Source organism: Leptosomus discolor, chromosome 4, assembly GCF_034619465.1.
Source record: "Leptosomus discolor isolate bLepDis1 chromosome 4, bLepDis1.hap2, whole genome shotgun sequence".
NCBI classification, from domain to species: domain Eukaryota; kingdom Metazoa; phylum Chordata; class Aves; order Leptosomiformes; family Leptosomidae; genus Leptosomus; species Leptosomus discolor.
The window spans coordinates 24,868,826-24,882,654 of NC_141394.1; the positions used below are offsets into that span (position 1 = coordinate 24,868,826).

Here is a 13,829-nt window from a genome sequence, read left to right on the forward strand (position 1 = left end):
TAATGAAACACCGTCACTACAGTGCGCGCCGCAAGAGCACAGATAACGCACGACAAGCTTAAAAGGAACAGGAGACGCTTGAACACATCACCCTTCAACTGTCCTGGCCGAGTTCCGACCTACGGCGGCCGGCCCTGCCATCCCCCGAGCAGGGAGCTGCCGCGCCGCGCCCTTGCCCTCACGGATTTACCTCCCGCTGCGGCGCTCGCCCCGCAGCCCCGGGAAGGCCCGAAGCCCCCGCAGCGGGGCCGCCCCCTCCCCGCTGGGTGCTGCTGCCGCTGCCTCCCGCCTCGGCCCCCGGGACGCCCGCGGCCCTCACGGCCCCGCAGCGCTTCTCCCCGTCTCCCGCCCCGTGTCTTACGGAGGCGGCGGCGGAGGAGGAGGAGGAAGGGGCGATGAACGCCCAGCCCCCACGGGGTTGCCGGGGCCGGGCCGAGGAGGCGGGCCGGCCCCGGGGGGGGCAAGGCGTGCACTGACGGTGTGGAGCTGCGCGGGGCCGGGGCTGCTTCTTCCACTGTCATGTCGGGCTCGGTGCGGCGGCGGCCGGCAGGTGGGTGGGTGGGAGAGCCGAGGGGGGCGGCGGCGGGTACTGGCGGCCGCCCGGGCGGTTGCGGGGTGTCGGCTGTTCGGGGCCCTCCGTTAACGTGCGGAGCCGTTCACAGTCTCGGCGGTCCCCAGGCCGCCCCCGTGCCTGGGCAAAGGGGGGGGTTTCGACGCGATTTGCGGGGCCCGGGGCAGACGCGTGCGGATCGCGCCCCCGCGGAGGAAGAGCGGGAGGGGGACGGCGCTGCGGCAGGCTGAGGGCGCCCCCCCCCGAGGCGGGAGAGCGGGGCCGTGCCTGGGGGAGCGCTGCCCGGAGGTCGGTGCGGCGGGAGCGGGGCCTTTGCTTCCTTTCGGAGAAGGAAGGGGAGCGGGGAAAGGCGGCGGCCGGCGGAGGCAGCTATCGCGGAAGTAGCCGGGAGCTTAACGGCGGGGAGCCCGTCCCGGAGAGCCCGGCAGGGCGGCGGCTGGGGAGGGGGGAGAGCGGCGAGACGGGGCGGCTTTGCCAACGCCGAGGGAGAAGAGTTGGCGTCATAAAAACGAGGGGAAACGGCGGTGGGTAGCCGGGGTTCCGGTGCCCGGGAAGAACGGTGGCGTGAACAGGAGCACGAGAGAGGAGAGGAGAGGAGCAGCAACACCGCCTGGGTTTGGTTCCCGGACCATATACAGCTTTTTGTGGCGTTGGGTTACTGGCAGTTCCTAAATGCCGTCCCCTTTGGCCCAAGTGGTAGACCTATTGAGAGTAAAACCTGTCTGGGGAAAAATGCTGTCGGCTCCCAGGGTAATCCCTGATTTTTTTGATTCCTTTGAAACAATCCATCTTCACGAGCTTTAAGACAAGCAAGCAGTCCTGTCAGCTTTTAGAACAAGCCTATGTAAAACAAGCTGAAAGCTTTTCATAAACCATAATAATTTCAGTAGTGTTTACTTGAATGAAACTGCAATATGACAGTGGCAATGGAAAGCTGAAGACTTTTAACAGGATTATAAGAACAGGAAAATCATTTTTGCTAGTTTCCTTTTGCTCGGGAATTCTGTTCTTCCTGTGTCTACAGGACAGCATTTTCTGTCTAAAGGATTGATGACTATAGAATTTTATGGTCTTTTTTGTTTTGGAGGGATGGATTACTCCACCCCCCCACCCCCCTTAAGTTGGGACAAAAGTATCTGCCAGAACTCAGGTACACAAGAAAAAATACAGTGTAAATTTAAACATAGAGGTGCCCTCTTAAAGATCTCTGGCTTCCTATTATCACCAGGCACAGGTGCTGTTGATGTACTCTATCTACACTCATTTTTCAGCACTTCTATCATTATTCTGACCTACATGTTGTGTTTCAAGCAACCTGAAACAGCTTTTTTTGTGCGTTCAGGTTACTAGTGGTAATTGGAAGACTCAACACCTGAAAGCATGATCAATATTTGCCAGTGGGAAGTTTACATGTAAATAGTAACACAGAAGCATGAGACTTCCTTTGAGCCACCCTCTTACCTGTGCTATGGTGTTCAACATAAAAGCTTTTAAAGCCAAGTTTAGATTTCTGCAAGCGTATTCTAATGTCTTTATGAACTCTTCTCCTCTATCAATATGTAGCTACATTAGTTTTGCAAAATGCTTTAATCAGATGTGAAAAACAGATGTGAAAAGGTGGTATCATATGTACAGAGATACAGTTTGTAAAAGATATGTGTGCATGACCCATCTTCTCATTGCAGGCCATGCCCAGGTGGATAGCAGACCTACATTAACCACCACAGGTACTGTACAGTATATAGTTTTCATAATGTGGTAGTTAGCCTCCATCAGTCGTAGTGGGAGCTGTGATTATATAGCCCATTGAGGTGTTTAAGCAAAAGGAACACATATTTTGGCCTAACCATCTGCAAGTCTTTAGTGCTGCACCCTCCCAAGATGTGCATGTTCCCTGTTGTGCCCACAATGTTTCCCTTACGTACATTCTGTCGGTGGAGATACTTTTGTCTATAGTTCAGCAGAAGAAAGGGTATAAATCTTGCATCTTCTCAGTTGTCATTAGCTGTACATACTGTTACACTACCTTATGACTCTCATGCTGCATCCAGCCTCAAAGAGAATGCTCAGCTTTGCACTAGCATTACTGAAATAAAAGAAACACCAGTGTATTTTTTGATTGTGAAAAATCGTAACTATTGAGTTAGAGACTCTGTTTAAGTAAATACAGCCAGTGAGTTAGTTACATAAAATCGTGATCTCTGAATGATGTCTATACAGATACACAGACGTGTCTTAACCAGTTGAAATTCAGACTGTTGGAGTCAGAACTTTGAGAACAGCCTCCCAAGAGCTGTGGGTGCAAACAAATGCTAATGAAGCTGTTTAACTGCAGGTCTGCTTACCTGATGTGTGAATGAGCTTTTGGTTCACATTAACATGTAAGCTTTAAGGCTGGATGCACAAGTTCAAACTATTTCTTTTTAACGACTGATTCAGTGGCTAAATCATTTTTTGATCTCTCTAACAGATGGAAATCAGAACATCACAGAAGTAGACGCACTTGATAGAAGGTAAAGTTCTGATGGCAGTGACAGAGAGATGGCCCATGACATTGAGGTCAGCGCAGGGTTTTCTGACAGAAATTATTCAACTCAACTCCACCCACTTACAGAGCAGGTTTCTAGTTTTAGCTACACCAGATGTAGAACCACCCTTCTTATCACGAAGGCACACAGAAGGGGCTCTTAGGAGTGGACTCCTTTTATGTTAGGCATGCAGAGCTGTGGCAAAAATACCCTCACAATCTAAGCAACAGTTGGGCAGACTAAGTGATAGCTTCTCTAGAAGGAGAGTAAAGGGGCCACAGGACAGTGATTCCATGGATTTTTCCTACTCCACCTTACAACATCATCTGGCTCTGGCAAAGGTGAACTACCTGCCTGATAACTTCCTGTGCCTCACCTTCTCAGTGAATACAGCTGAGCAGAGGAAGAACTAGTTAGGGAACCATCCTTCAATGGTCATTCACAGGATCCAGGGACTTAACTGTCCAAAATCCATACTATGTCTAGCCAAATCCTAAGGAAGATAAATTACTAAAATCTCAATAAACTTTGCTGCTGGTACAGGTGAAATACCATTCATAATTACAGGGCAAGTTTATCATCTTTGCATTTTATCATGTTAAGTAAACAAACTGGGGAGAGTGTGATGAAGCACCCCACTTAACTTTCTTACTGGTTATCCAGCCAACCCTGTAGAAACCCCCAGACTTTGAATGATCATCCAGAATTCCTGTTCCCTGTTTGAATTCTTGTGCAGATGTTACAAAAAGACATTTTATTAAGGAGCTGCTCATAATAAAGTGGAGAAGCAGAAATAGTCATTTTGTAGTGAAATAAAAGTATTTTCCTGCTGAAACTGCCATCTTTAAGTAAGGTTTGCAGGCAAATATTCTAAGCAACTTCTTCCACCAGTTGCACCAAAACTGAACATTCCATATCAGGAAAAAAGTAACCTGCCAAAAATGACAGCTCTGAGTAGAGCCGGTCCTAGGGCAGCATGACTTGGACTATGATTCCGTGCACCTCTAACACTGGCCTTATCCATTGCCAGGGCTATTGCCAGAAGTGTTTTAGTTTCTGTTTCCTGCACTGATACCTCTGTCTACAAAAAAAAAAAAAAGCAAGATTGTCTGCTTTGTCTCTCGAAATACAGCTATGCCAACACTTGGAAATGACCTTTTGGGTCCAAGTGTACAGTCCATAGCGTGCTACCACAGACTTCTGTGTTGTGGGTTGCTCATAAAACAATAAAATTGCTGAATGGTACTCCAAACACACGGGTGCTTCATACGTTTGTTGCCATGATAGTTTAAAGTCCTCTGCTTAGAAGCTGGGTAGGTCATTTGTTCTGTCCTTCAGCTTTAGGACCTTGTTGGCTGGTTGCTAGAAGCGTAGATCAACAGTTGTACTGTCACAGCTTTCATTTTGTTAGGGTAAATAATACAAATCTAGTCGCCTTTTGCAAGATTCACTACATGTACCATCTCATCACCAGTTTATAGTCTGTTGCTTACCATGCAGCACTTGTTTAGTTAGAAGAACGTGAAGCAAGTCTCAGACAGCTACAATTCCAAATAGGTACATATGCACTACCCAATTATGTTAAAATAATATTTAGCTAAACACATAACGTGGAGAATTGGAGCCAAGTGTAAAGTGCAGTTACGTGCCTTTCTGTGTTACTAATGAGACAGCCTCCTGACAAGAGAAAATACAAATACATGGTAGAGAAACTGTTTAACCTACCTGATAGAGCCTTGTACACACCAAGCACTTGTTTTTACTGAATTTCTTAACACACCCAAGCTTTTCAAAAAGACCTAGTGCTTTAGGCTCTTCCTAAAATATTGCACATTGTGATGTCTTGTCTTCTGAAATGGGGTCCTCCAAGTCTCTAATCAATTAAAAAAACCCTCAGCTAGCAGGAATACAGGAAGAGGATTCAATTAGCCATTAACTCATTTATCAAGAATGTTTTCCATCTCTGGCAACAGGCAAACACTCGACCCTGCAATGCAATACAAAATGAACCACCAAAGAAGAGGTATTGCGTTAATTTTCAATCATGAGCACTTTTTTTGGCATTTAAGGCTGCCAGACAGACGTGGGACTCTTGCAGACAGAAACAACCTGAAACGCAGGTAAGAAACTTGCTTTCTCTACTAAAGCTTAAAAAGCTAAACTGCCGAAATCATGGTCAAATAAGCAGTTACCTAAATCTTACATTTAAGTATAGAACAAAAGATTTTGCAGACATAAGCACCTATGCAGCCTCGGCAAAGAAAGCCATCATAAAAAAGGCTTCAAGGCACATTCCTTTAAGCCACAGAAACTGCTGGCACAAGTCCTATGATTTCAGTGAGTCCAGAGCTCTCCTAGGACAAACTCTTTGAAGTAACTTTACGTATTACACCTGCACTCAACACCAGTTTGAGTTAGAAATCAACTTCAGTAGTTTTTTTTCATATATAATGCATAAACATGAATATTCATTCTCTCACAGGGAAAGCAACTGAGTTGGTAGCAACTAACATAGCAATTTGAGCAAGACTTTTACTAATACTGATGTGTTTTAACAATAGTTTGACAGACCTTGGCTTTGAAGTCAGACATTTTGATGATCTGAAAGCAGAAGATGTGCTGCAGAAAATATATGAAGGTAGGAGACTACATTGGTTATGTCTAACTATTTGTAGCAGAATTTCCAGATATCTTTTCTTCCATTCTCTCTGTTCATCTAACTTAAAATAATTTTTATGCATAAGGAAGTTGTTTAATGTTACAAGGACTTAAGAGTCAGACTTCAGATTATTTTATTGCAGTGTAAGTGAAGGTTCTGTGAAGAGAACCAATGAAGTTGCTGAGAGCTGAAAGAAAGTACCTGCAGCTGGGAGAAGTTACTAGCATTCTTCTTTTTACTTTAGTGGCCCTTTCCTTCAGCCATGTTGAATCACTGCACCTTGAAATCTCTGCAGTATTACACTATCTGAAAATAGGGTTCATTTGAAAAAGGACTGATTGGAGATTAAATGATAAGATACAAATGTACAATGTTTTTTAAACCTGAAGATCACTGTTTAGTCACCTAAACACCACTTGGCTATTTCAGCCTCTAAGGATGACCACAGTAACGCTGACTGCTTTCTTTGTGTGTTCCTGAGTCATGGCGAGAACGATCATGTTTATGCATATGATGCCCAAATCAAAATTGAGACAATCACAGACATGTTCAGAGGAGACAAGTGCCAGAGTCTGGTAGGAAAACCGAAGATATTTATCATTCAGGTAAGATGTCTCCTTCTGAATTCAGTGGAGTTAACACTGACATACGTCTTGTAATACGGAAGTCAGCGTTCCTGATAGCGTCTTTCCACAAGGGAAAGGCTTTGCAGTTTTAGGAAAGAAGGTATGGAAAAGTGTTCCTTAAAGGCATTTACGACAAGAATTCTTTTCTTTTTTAAAAAAAAAACCCTTTATGTACACAAGTGTTAATATTATGATTCTAGCTGTATTTAATAAGTAATTTTATGAAGAGCAACCCAAATTAAGCCTGTGTCAGATTGACTGTCAATGTATATTTAACGGCAGAGAAGACAGTATCATTTTTTTTGAGAAAGTTGTGTACAGCCTTAGCTCAGTTCCTACTGTTCACACCTCACAGCCCTAGGCTAGGCTGTAGAAGGCTGTCAAACTTCCTTACCTTCCCTGTTTCCTTCCAGGCAAGTCCCTTTATTTGATCCTTACAGAAGCTGGTTCTTGCGAGTTTCTTTGTGGCGGTTTTGGTTGGTTGGTTTTGTTGGTGGGGACTTTTTTTGTTTGTTTTGTTTTGTTTCTTTTGTGACTGACCGATACTTGGCACCTCTATAGAATTTAAAGAATCAATTTAAGGCTTTATTGTCTCAGAAATACTGTTTGCGCTAAGCAGTCAAATAAAACCCATATGTAACCTCCTGCTTCACAGGATAATGCAAGTTGGAAGGGACCTCAGGAGGTCTCTGGTCCAGCCTCCTGTTCAAAGCAGTCAGTTATGGGGTCAAACCAGGTTTCACAGGGCTTTATCCAGATTACAGTTAGCAAACTCACATGAGAACCTGGCCTTCAGCAGATTGTAATTGTACTAATTTATAGAGTAATTCTAAGAATTACCTTTTTTTTTTTTTCCAAATGAAAGTGTCCTTAGGCGCAAGGCTACTGCAAGAATCAGCACATTGTTAATTAATCTTTCATTAGGCTTTGGGGTTTTTTTTTAACCAGATGCCAAAGATGGAAAAATATTTACACATTTCAATTTTAAGTTTTAAGTAATACTTGAAAACATGTATAATATATACTCATCAAAAAGCAAATTAACTTAGTTCAGTTCATCAGCTGTGTTCTTTTATCCCCCCTTTGGAAATCAGAGGAGACATCAAGGATGGAACTTCATCACTGCAAATGAGAGATTTTCATGTTTCTCTATTTAGTGACAGTTCTTAAGTAATGTTCCTTACCTACTTTGTGTTTTTTGAGTGTGTTCTTACCTTCTTACCCTCCACGTAGAGCCTTTCTGCAACACCGACAATAATACTGGACTCACTCATTGGCTTCTCACAAAAAAACCTCCCTCAACTAAGATGTTTGAATCAAGAGCAGAAGTGTAACAGCATATAATGATGGCTGTGCTTCAGAGCATTTATTCAGCGCTGCCTTGACAACAGGTCTGAGGGAGGTGATTCTTCCTCTACACAGCACTGGTGAGGCTGCATCTGAAGTACTTTGTCCAGTTCCGAGTTCCCCAGTACAACAAAAATACAGGCTTACTGGAATGAGTCCTGCAAAGGGCCAGAAAGATGATTAAGGGATTGGAGCATCTCTCATATGAAGAGAGGCTGAGAGAGCTGGGACTGTTCAGCTTGGAGGAGATGGCTCAGGGGAATCTTATAATTGTTATAAACACCTGGTGGGAGGGAATAAAAAGAGAGGGAGCCAGGCTCTTTTCAGTGGTGCCCAGTGACAGGACAAGAGGCAACAGGCACAAATTAAAACACATGAAATTCCATCTCAACACAGGAAAACGCTTTTTTTACTGTAAGTGTGGTCAAACACTGGAAGAGGTCACATAGAGAGATTGTGGAGTCTCCATCTATGAAGATACTCAAAAGCTGACTGGACATAGCCCTGGACAACCTGCTTTAGCTAGGGGGGTTGGACTAGGTGATCTCAAGAGGTCCCTTCCAATCTCAGCAACTCTGTGATCATCTCAGAGCTTTCTCTGGACTTCATCACCAATATTTTAACTGACAGAGAAATTGTTCTTTATGAATCCAGAGTCACGGTAACATGGAACACCTAACTGAACAGAAGTTCCCTTTGGTTAGTGTCAGAAGTATCCCATTGACGTGGGTGAGCTTGGCAGAGGTGAAAGCATAACAGTACTTCTCACCAACAGGCATGTCGAGGTGATAAACATGATGTTCCAGTTATTGCTCAGGATTTAATAGACAGTAGCAATGAATCCATTGTCAATGAGACTGAAGTGGATGCAGCTGGTGTTTATACCCTGCCTGCTGGTGCAGACTTTATCATGTGCTACTCTGTGGCACAAGGTAAGTTCTAATATTTTACATCTGATGTCTGATACTTCACTGTAACAAGCTTGTTACAGTCAAAAAAATGAGTACAGTTCCAGGTCATCTGTTTTACATGTCTGATAAGTGACATCTCATCTGGAAATGAGCTTCACATGTTAAGGAAAAAGTGAAAACAAACTATCAAGGTTGCCGTTAATTTGCCAAGCAGAAACATTCTCATATGTCTTGCTGCTGAGCTGTCTGCTGACAGCAAGCATGCCCCTCTTTTCTAGGATTGAAGGATTCTGGTGGCTTATAAATTTCCTCTCCAGTCCTCCATGTATCTTGTCTCGTGTGCTCTCTTGTAACATGCAGATACAGTCCTGTAAGCTACCAGTCCCTGAACCATGCTCCTCCTCTTGGCTGAGCACTGCAAGTGATCTCAAAGCCATTTCCCGTCTACAATTTACAGAGAAATTACATAATTAGCAAAGTAAGATTTACACCCATGAGTAATCCCTTACGGATGCAGCGAGCGAGCAGTAACTCTCATGAATGTTTTTCAAGTGGCATCACTACTTACATTTGGATATAATTTTATGTCCCTGTTCTACAATAGGTTACTTTTCTCATCGTGAAACTGTAAATGGCTCCTGGTACATTCAAGATTTGTGTGAGGCGCTGAGAAAGCACGGCTCTTCCTTGGAGTTCACAGAACTTCTTACTGTTGTTAACAGGAAAGTATCTCATCGCAAAGTGGATATGTGCAGAGATATTAATGCTATAGGAAAAAAACAGATTCCTTGTTTTGCCTCAATGTTAACTAAAAAATTGTATTTTCATCCAAAATCTAAGTAGATTGTTGTTTAACAATGACAACCATTACCTAGCAGTCACTGCAGAAGTGAAAACCATACTATCTTAGTTCAGGAGACTAATATTCTACAAGATTGCAAAAACGCTGGGATCAAATGTTATAGTTTGTATACATAATCGTTTCTAAAATCTTAGAAGCAATTTTAAAGCTAGTGTTATAGCTCTGTTCATCTCAGGGAATTTGGGAAAAGTTGACTTGTACAAAACTATTAAGAGGTGCTCAGATTATATTGAAATTGGTACTCTAGGTTACCTTTTTTTTTTTTACAAGGCTTTTGCTTGATTGTCATCTAACTATGACACATTTTACTATTTCCAAAACATTTGCAATCTCAAAACATGCAAATGTTGCATTAGATTAGCTTGTCTTGCTCCAAGAGCACTGTTTACAGGGAATATGTTTGTAGGGCATCTTTTTAAATCTGTGGACAGCAGTATCCACCTTCCAATTTTTCTGAATTGATTGAGCTTTTTAGACTTTTTTTTACTCAACACTAAAAAGGAACGAAATTCCTGAGTACAACTGTAACATGAATATAGATAAAGGGCTTCTTTTTGCTTGCACATCATTTACATTTGGGGCACAATTACAGCTTGCTGGTGCTTTGCATTCTCAGGAGAAAAGCAAGCAGTAACGAGATGAGACCACGTACAGCTTGCTTAGCATGACTTTGGGTACGCTCGCCTTGCACACCCCTCTAAAGCTAAAGGAAATAATTTCGAGGTTCCAGGCTCACTCATAATTGCTGGACATCTCTAGGCAGCTCTGCAAAATACAACATATGCAAATCCTCACACTTCAGGCCTTGGTGTTGGATCAGCCTCTTCCTCCCCTTGGCCCCAGAGGAGATCAGCCACGCTCTGTCACTGTGTACATAAAAGCAATAGTGCATTTGTCACCATAGGACTGTTACTACTGCAGCATCAGTAATTTCAATGATACTGACTAGAAGCAAATATTTCTTTTATTATTTTTTACATTACTGGTACATATGCTTAACTCTGAGGGACAATGGAGAACTCAAGCTGAGAAAAGTGTCTTCATCCACTTTCCTGGGTATAAAATAATTGATTTTCTGCTTTAGTTAAATCTTTCCATGTACTATGTTCTGAGTCATAGATATTAAATCTTACTATGGCTACTTTTAAGCTGTGTATAAATCTTGTATATTTGAATGTTTTGATAAATTCTTTCAATAAAATGCAACAGTGAAACATAAATGATTTTATAGTAAAAGAGTCTGATACATTTTACATTTCTAGCAATATTCACTAAAAAAGCTTATTGGTGATGCAAGTCTAACGTCCACCAATGGTGTTACACCAACAGAGTCAATGCACAGAGCTAAGGAAAAGGAAACAGTAATGTCAGGGAAAAAAAAAAAAAATCCTTAATACTCAGTGCAGAGGTTAATTATTCTACAAGCTATTGCTGTGCTATAGTAAATGGCACTAGAAGGAAAGCCCTTGTTCTATAAAATATCACTGTCATTTTATCAGCAGGCAGAATGCCTCCATTTTACAAATGAGGTTTAACAAACAGCTTGAAGAACTTTGCTTCAGCAGCTTCTCCATAGAGTTTTAAAACCAAGAAAAACAAACAACCCAAACCATTAAGTGACCAAATAATTTTTACAGATATTTATTGCAACTTTTAAAACTATAGTGGTCAAAAATATCCAGTTTCTGTAGAGTAATTAAATGTTCATATCAGCTTTTAAAGGGCAATTCTAATATATACAAAAGCAAAGTCAGTCCTTGTCATTGATTTCCTGGATTGGTAGCCTCAGGTGCAGAGGCTGGCGCAGACGCCTCAGGGATTCTTCCGCCTGCCAGTGCAAGAAAGAGAGTGAGAAGTCATCATTCTGCAGCCCTCTGTTTTCTCCTCCTCTGTCACACATCCAGTATCTTTCTTTTCTCAGCAGGCATCGGCATTGGTCTTACGCAAGAAACCAAACTAACTGAATGGAGGACGCTGAACTTTCGCAGTCCTGCTCAGGTCATTCAGCCAGTCTCTAGAGAGAAGCACATGCTCTGCCTGTCCATCCACTCACCCACACCCCAAAGTAGTATTTTCCTGATATTACGATTACAAAATTCTTACTCACAGGCTACTGAAAAAGCATCAAACTCTAGCCTTATGTCAAATGTGGCTCATGAAATGATACCCTGAACCATGTGTCTTGAACTAAAATTAAGAGTAGTTTCAATTTTCTGTTACGAGACATTGAACACAGGGCTGGCGAGATGGGATGGGGGAGTAAGAACTGAGGAGGGAGAGGTCTACACTTTTTCATGAAGGCCACGAAGTTTCTCCTAGGTGTGCACACACCACCTTTTCCATCCAGTCACCCATATTCTATAAATCTAAGCCTTTTACGTAAGGAATAGGATTAAGATGTCAAATGGCAAACTCTGCAAGACAGTCTCCTTCCAAGGAAGGGAGGAGATTGTGTTACCACGGCAGTGCAGCAAACATACTGTCTCCAAAAGCAATGCAGCTATTTTATTAAAATGGCCAAAATTACAACATATTAGGAGTATGTGAAAAAAGAATGTGTAGGGTTGATAAACTGACTTGTTTTAAATTGAATTCATGAAGATCTCCCTTTCTGATGACTTACTGAAGTAGTTTATAAGTCAATGGCAAACACTCTATGGTTATTTGAACAGCTGAACCTGGCCGATAAGCAATACACTGTTTTGAATGAAAGTAGCAAACCTTGAGGTCAATTTTCTGTTAGCTGAAAGTTTAGTGAAAAAGTCTTAAGCTAGAGGCTACCTCATTATTTAAGAACGGTATTTAAATACCTCTGCTAGGTCTTCTTTGAGCTTGTTATATCGTTCCACATTAAAATGCTGTTTCTTGGATTTCCGATAGAAGTAGTGGAGGAACTGCCTGTCTTTAGCATCAGGGTAAATGTAGTCCTGGTGAAGAAAGCAGGGCACATATTTGGGGTTAGCAAGAAAACTGGAAGTCAGAAGATTTTCTGTACAAATGGGTTTTCAATAGAAATTCAGCCTGTTTCAGGAAGATTTATCTAGTTAACACACACCTATGTTCTGTTAAGAAGCAACATATGAAGTTATGCCCTTATAGGTTGTAAGGGCCTTTTAGACACATGGTGGGAATCATTTCTATCATGTCTACAGGAATTTTCAATTATAATAAAGACACAGTGTGATCTTCATCACTGGAGTCACCTGAGTCAATGGACACCACTTCCAAAGAGTCAAAGAAAGTTCAGCTACTATTTCTCAAAGACTTATTTGAAAGTCTCAAGCAATGGCACCAGCAGCTGTTCAAAAAAAAGCCAAGCAGTAATCTCTTTACCTGCTCATATACAAAAAGCAGGCATGCCTTAGCCCTTCTTAAAAATCAGTGAGGAGGAGTAAAACTCCCATTCAGAGCCAGCTCTTCATAAAAACACACAGCTCCCCTTTTCACTACAGGAACCTGATGTCTCATGAGGTCTATAGATCCATTGGTATTATGGAAGGAAGTGGTTACTCTTCCACATACCTCCATAACAAAAAGGGGCTTGCATCACAGGAAGTTTGACGTCAAGATGTCCACTTTGGGAATAAAGTACAGAGCTAAACTAAAACAGGACACAGAAACGTTTCTCAAAGTCTTACAGGATTTCAGGACAAGTCTGTATTGTGCAGCTCAGTTAAGATCTGAGCTTTTTTTCCTCAACAAACTTTTTTTTCTTCTAAACAATGCCTGTTTCCTGCTCCGTTTCAGCTGTCCTAGATTTACCTCTGTTCATTGAAAGTCAAGGAAAAGCAGTCAGATTATGAAGAACAAAGCAATATAATTTTTTCAGGCACTAGATTAGGTATATTTCAATAATACAACTGCCAGAGTTCCAAACTGTTTGGTACCCTGCACCATTTATACATAAACTCCATCAAATAAAAGCTACTGTTCAGTGATTTGCTTCCGTAAAGGCAGCGTTCACCAACTGGCACAGCACTGCTAGTTGCTCTCCCCTTACAGCAGTGAGCAAGGTGCCGTTTACTATTCAAAATGATCTACAAAAACTAAAATAAAAGGAGAGACTTCTTTCATCACTTTTCTTTCCCTAGGTTATGAAATTTTACAGATAGTAGTTATGCTCAGTAGCTGGTCTGCAGTGCGTGTGTTAACAACAGTACCTGGCTTGATTTAGCGTAACGTAAGGTTTGTATCCAGCCCCATTAGGGATCAGACAAATCCCTGTCTGATGGCAAGGCTACTTACTGAATTGCATTTTCAGAGCCCAAACACTGTTGATTTTCAGAGTCAGTTTTCCTCCTTTATAATACTCCAGACGTTTACCA

The 13,829-nt window shown here is 42.3% G+C and overlaps 2 protein-coding genes across 3 annotated transcripts in view; one reads left to right on the forward strand and one right to left on the reverse strand.

Moving 5' to 3' along the window:
* The first annotated feature begins 519 nt into the window (after window positions 1-519).
* Window positions 520-10,562, forward strand: CASP6 (caspase 6). The gene is made up of 8 exons (XM_086463801.1): window positions 520-550; window positions 2,257-2,298; window positions 3,042-3,084; window positions 5,073-5,219; window positions 5,661-5,737; window positions 6,188-6,363; window positions 8,507-8,663; window positions 9,247-10,562. The coding sequence occupies exons 1-8, from the start codon at window positions 520-522 to the stop codon at window positions 9,483-9,485; spliced, it is 912 nt and encodes a 303-aa protein (XP_086319927.1). The 3' UTR covers window positions 9,486-10,562.
* Window positions 10,563-11,156: 594 nt separating this feature from the next.
* The window catches only part of MCUB (mitochondrial calcium uniporter dominant negative subunit beta), a 54,538-nt gene continuing 51,865 nt past the window's right edge, over window positions 11,157-13,829 (reverse strand). For both annotated transcript variants that reach the window (XM_086464295.1, XM_086464294.1), the window contains exons 7-8: window positions 12,315-12,431; window positions 11,157-11,332 (exon numbers count right to left, since the gene is read on the reverse strand). In XM_086464295.1, the coding sequence (XP_086320421.1) occupies window positions 11,255-11,332; window positions 12,315-12,431 (195 nt within the window). In that variant the 3' untranslated portion in view covers window positions 11,157-11,254. The remainder of the gene's footprint in view (window positions 11,333-12,314; window positions 12,432-13,829) is intronic.